This window comes from Dendrobium catenatum, unplaced genomic scaffold, assembly GCF_001605985.2.
Source record: "Dendrobium catenatum unplaced genomic scaffold, ASM160598v2 original_scaffold_129785, whole genome shotgun sequence".
Taxonomy (NCBI): Eukaryota; Viridiplantae; Streptophyta; class Magnoliopsida; order Asparagales; family Orchidaceae; genus Dendrobium; species Dendrobium catenatum.
In genome coordinates this window covers 1068-4565 of record NW_021448220.1, presented here as the reverse complement: position 1 = coordinate 4565, position 3498 = coordinate 1068, and the positions used below count along the sequence as shown (strand labels likewise).

The 3498-nt window shown below is 41.2% G+C and overlaps 1 protein-coding gene across 1 annotated transcript; it reads left to right on the top strand.

The window, feature by feature from the left end:
• The first annotated feature begins 1559 nt into the window (after positions 1 to 1559).
• Positions 1560 to 3160, top strand: LOC110100140 (non-specific phospholipase C1-like). Its single transcript, XM_020827559.2, has one exon. It carries the CDS (start codon positions 1973 to 1975, stop codon positions 3143 to 3145), a length of 1173 nt encoding a protein of 390 aa, XP_020683218.1. The 5' UTR covers positions 1560 to 1972; the 3' UTR covers positions 3146 to 3160.
• The last annotated feature ends 338 nt before the right edge of the window (positions 3161 to 3498 follow it).

Below are 3498 nucleotides of genomic sequence, written 5' to 3'. Positions count from 1 at the left end.
ATCATGATTGTTGAAGCATTGTTATTTAATTGAAACGGCTAGGTATTGTACATTCTTTCTCTTTGAATGCATTGAAACTCGTTATATTTGTAATTTCACTCAAATATTTTCCGTTTCAAATAGCTAGTGATCATAGCCATGATTATGCTATTTTGAATTGATGGTAAAAATTTGTTAGACCAATAAAACTTTTCAAATCCATATGTGACGTAAGAATATGCCATTACTTGATAACATCAACCTTGGAGGCTCTGCCTGGATGCCTCATATTTGATTACAAATCATAAGAAGTGAATATTTATGATAGTGAATTCTCATTTATGAAGAACAAGATATAGCTATTATCTTATAAGGCCACAATAATTGATGGAGGTGTTGCAAATGCTCAATCAATGATGGATTGAAAAACAAAGCTAAATAGTGTGTCAAATAAGTCGATGTCATCACTCTCTATTTAAATAATATTTCTTGTGTTTTGAATGTCAGTTTTCAAACATGTTTAGCTCAAATATGAATTTGGTGATACCTATTTCAAAGGTCCAACGTGGAGAATATGGTAGCACCAATTGTCATCTTTCTTTAGAAAAATTAGTGGTAGTAAAACATAAGGGGTATGACTATAGAGTTATTGACTCCTCATACTCCAACTCGTTACTTGCCAGCCCTTTTGAGAGTATGAATCTCGTTTAATAGAGCGAAGAGAAGGATTATGAGACAATAAAATGGTGGCCGTGTCAACCCACACACAATAAAGAAATGATGTCTTCAATGAGGTGCCTTTTAATGTGAGGTCATACAGTATGACATGCATACTTTCTTAAGCCTGTTGTATTACCATATGTTAGCACAAAAACAACTAAATGATTACCTAGAATATTGGCTTCATAAATGATATTTAATATAATTTCATAAATCCATATGATATGGTAGAAGTTACACATGGTGCAATATGATTAGTAGTGTCGTCCATCATTCGCTGCATTCAATCTCCAAATCTCAAGCCAAAATTCAATAGATGAATAGTGCGATGCAGATATTAGCATCGGACTGTTCACCTATACCAAAAAACTCTCACTTGCGAATTTGTCAAAAAAGAGCAAAACAGAAGAGAAAAACATGCGAACGAGGAGAGAAATGATCATCTTCACATGAAGCGTGCTAAAGAGAAGATACATAAAATTATATTGAAGATGAATTATGCTATTTTAAAATTTTATTTTATGTAAAATGAATTTTTCGATTGAAGATGCTGGGTTTTCAGCATGGGCGGATCCACCCTAGTCTATTTGCCCACCCTCAATTTTTTTTTTTAATATTTATAGGAGATTTTTTGGAATATTTTGAGTATTTTAGGCATTTTGCCCCCCCCCTCAAAAGTATTTTTTGCCCTAATTTTATCAATTCTATGCATTTTTGTCCATCCCCACAAAAAAAAATTTTTTTGCCCACCCTGAAAAAAGAAGCTGGATCCGCCCCTGATTTTCAGATTACAAAATTATTCTCAGCAGCCAACTCTAATTCCACGCTGCGTTCTAATTTTATCTTTATCAATTTTAACTTTTTATTTTGGTATCTTCTGCATCAGTTTACGAGTTCGTAATTTGGATTCTTTATTTTATTTCCTTGTTTAGTAGATGCAAATGCCGCCCTTAATCACTCAGCGGTGCGTGTGGAGTACGCTACTTCCCTCTAACCTCTACGGTCTCCCACCTTCCGTTGGCAATCGCCGGAGACCTAATTTAAACCTACTTTGCGGTCCGTGCAAAATCCGCTGCTTTATTATCCTCTCATCATTCTCCCAAATTCCGTCGGCTATGGCCGGAGAGCTAATTTAAACCTACTTTCTTGTCCGTGTAGTATCTGTTACTTTCACATCCCCTCTGCCGCCTTCCACCTTCCACCTTCCACCTTCCACCTTCCGTCGTCGATTGCAAGAGACCTAATTTTGGTTTCTCTTTGGTCGATTCTATCAATGGAAACCCAGCAACGGAGGTTCCGCCTCCAGGTTCTCTCGATTTTCTTTCTCTGCCTGGTGGTCTCTGCCCGCTGCGTCGACCGGAACTGGTGGAAGAAGAAGAAGCACGATATCAAGGGCCCTATCAAGACAATTGTGGTCGTAATGATGGAAAATCGCTCCTTTGATCATATGCTCGGATGGCTTAAGTCCTCCAGGCCGGACATTGACGGCCTTACTGGCCGGGAGTCAAATCGGCTATCGGTCTCCGACCCTTCCTCTCCGGAAATTTTTGTTACCGACGACGCAGTATTTATCGATTCGGACCCCGGCCACTCCTTCCAGGCTATCCGCGAGCAGATCTTTGGCTCCTCAGACGCCTCCGCCATACCCGCTCCAATGAATGGTTTTGCTCAGCAGGCAGCCAGCATGGGTGAAGGCATGGAACATACTGTCATGAGCGGTTTCGCCCCGGAAAACGTTCCTATCTTCGCCGCCCTTGCTAATGAATTCGCCGTCTTCGATCGCTGGTTTGCTTCCGCGCCAACGTCAACCCAGCCCAACCGCTTCTACGTGCACTCCGCTACTTCCCATGGTGCCATGAGTAACGTCAGGCATGATCTCATTCATGGATTTCCGCAAAAGACAATCTTTGACTCCCTCGACGAAGAGGGGCTAAGCTTCGGAATTTACTATCAGAACATCCCAGCCACGCTTTTCTTCAAGAGCCTACGGAAGCTAAAGCACTCCTTAAATTTCCACAACTACCAGTACACCTTCAAGCTGCACGCAAGGTCGGGGAAGCTGCCAAATTATGCTGTGATCGAGCAGCGCTATTTTGATTGCGAACTCTTTCCAGCTAATGATGATCACCCCTCTCATGACGTTGCTCGTGGACAGCGGTTCGTTAAGGAGGTCTACGAGACGCTCAGAGCGAGCCCACAGTGGAACGAGACGGCTCTACTCATCACGTATGATGAGCATGGGGGTTTCTTTGATCATGTTCCGACACCAGTGGAAGGCGTGCCGAACCCTGATGGAATCATTGGTCCGGAACCCTACTACTTCAAATTCGATCGCTTGGGGGTGCGGGTGCCTACCTTCCTTATATCACCTTGGATTGAGAAGGGAACAGGTGAGTGGCCTAATCTTTGCATTCTTGCAAGCTTTCTTGTTTTTGGGGAACCTTAGGCTGTTAATGAACTCAGCAGAATCGGGACTCTGCTCAAGCTTAACTTGATGATAGTAATCCTGCTAAATTTAAGCTCGAAAACAACCTGAGCTTTAAAAGTCTCAGTAGAGGTTCTCATTTATTTCTTGTTGAGTTCAAATTGGAGCTTTTAGGCCAAATTTTCATTTGGAGCTCTTGAAATAATTAAATTTATGATGGGAGGCCATAATAATTTACATTTTATACGGAGCCAAGTCTCCTTTTTAATGATGACTTCTATTTAGCCAGTGAGTAGGCTTCGCTTCCACCAATGATTGGCTTCATTTGATCACCCTCAAGTATGAGCTACTTCTATTTTTTAACTTTAGTTTTT

Coding starts and splice junctions, on each gene's coding strand:
- LOC110100140 (XM_020827559.2), top strand. CDS start 1,973: ATGGAAACCCAGCAACGGAGGTTCCGCCTCCAGGTTCTCTCGATTTTC.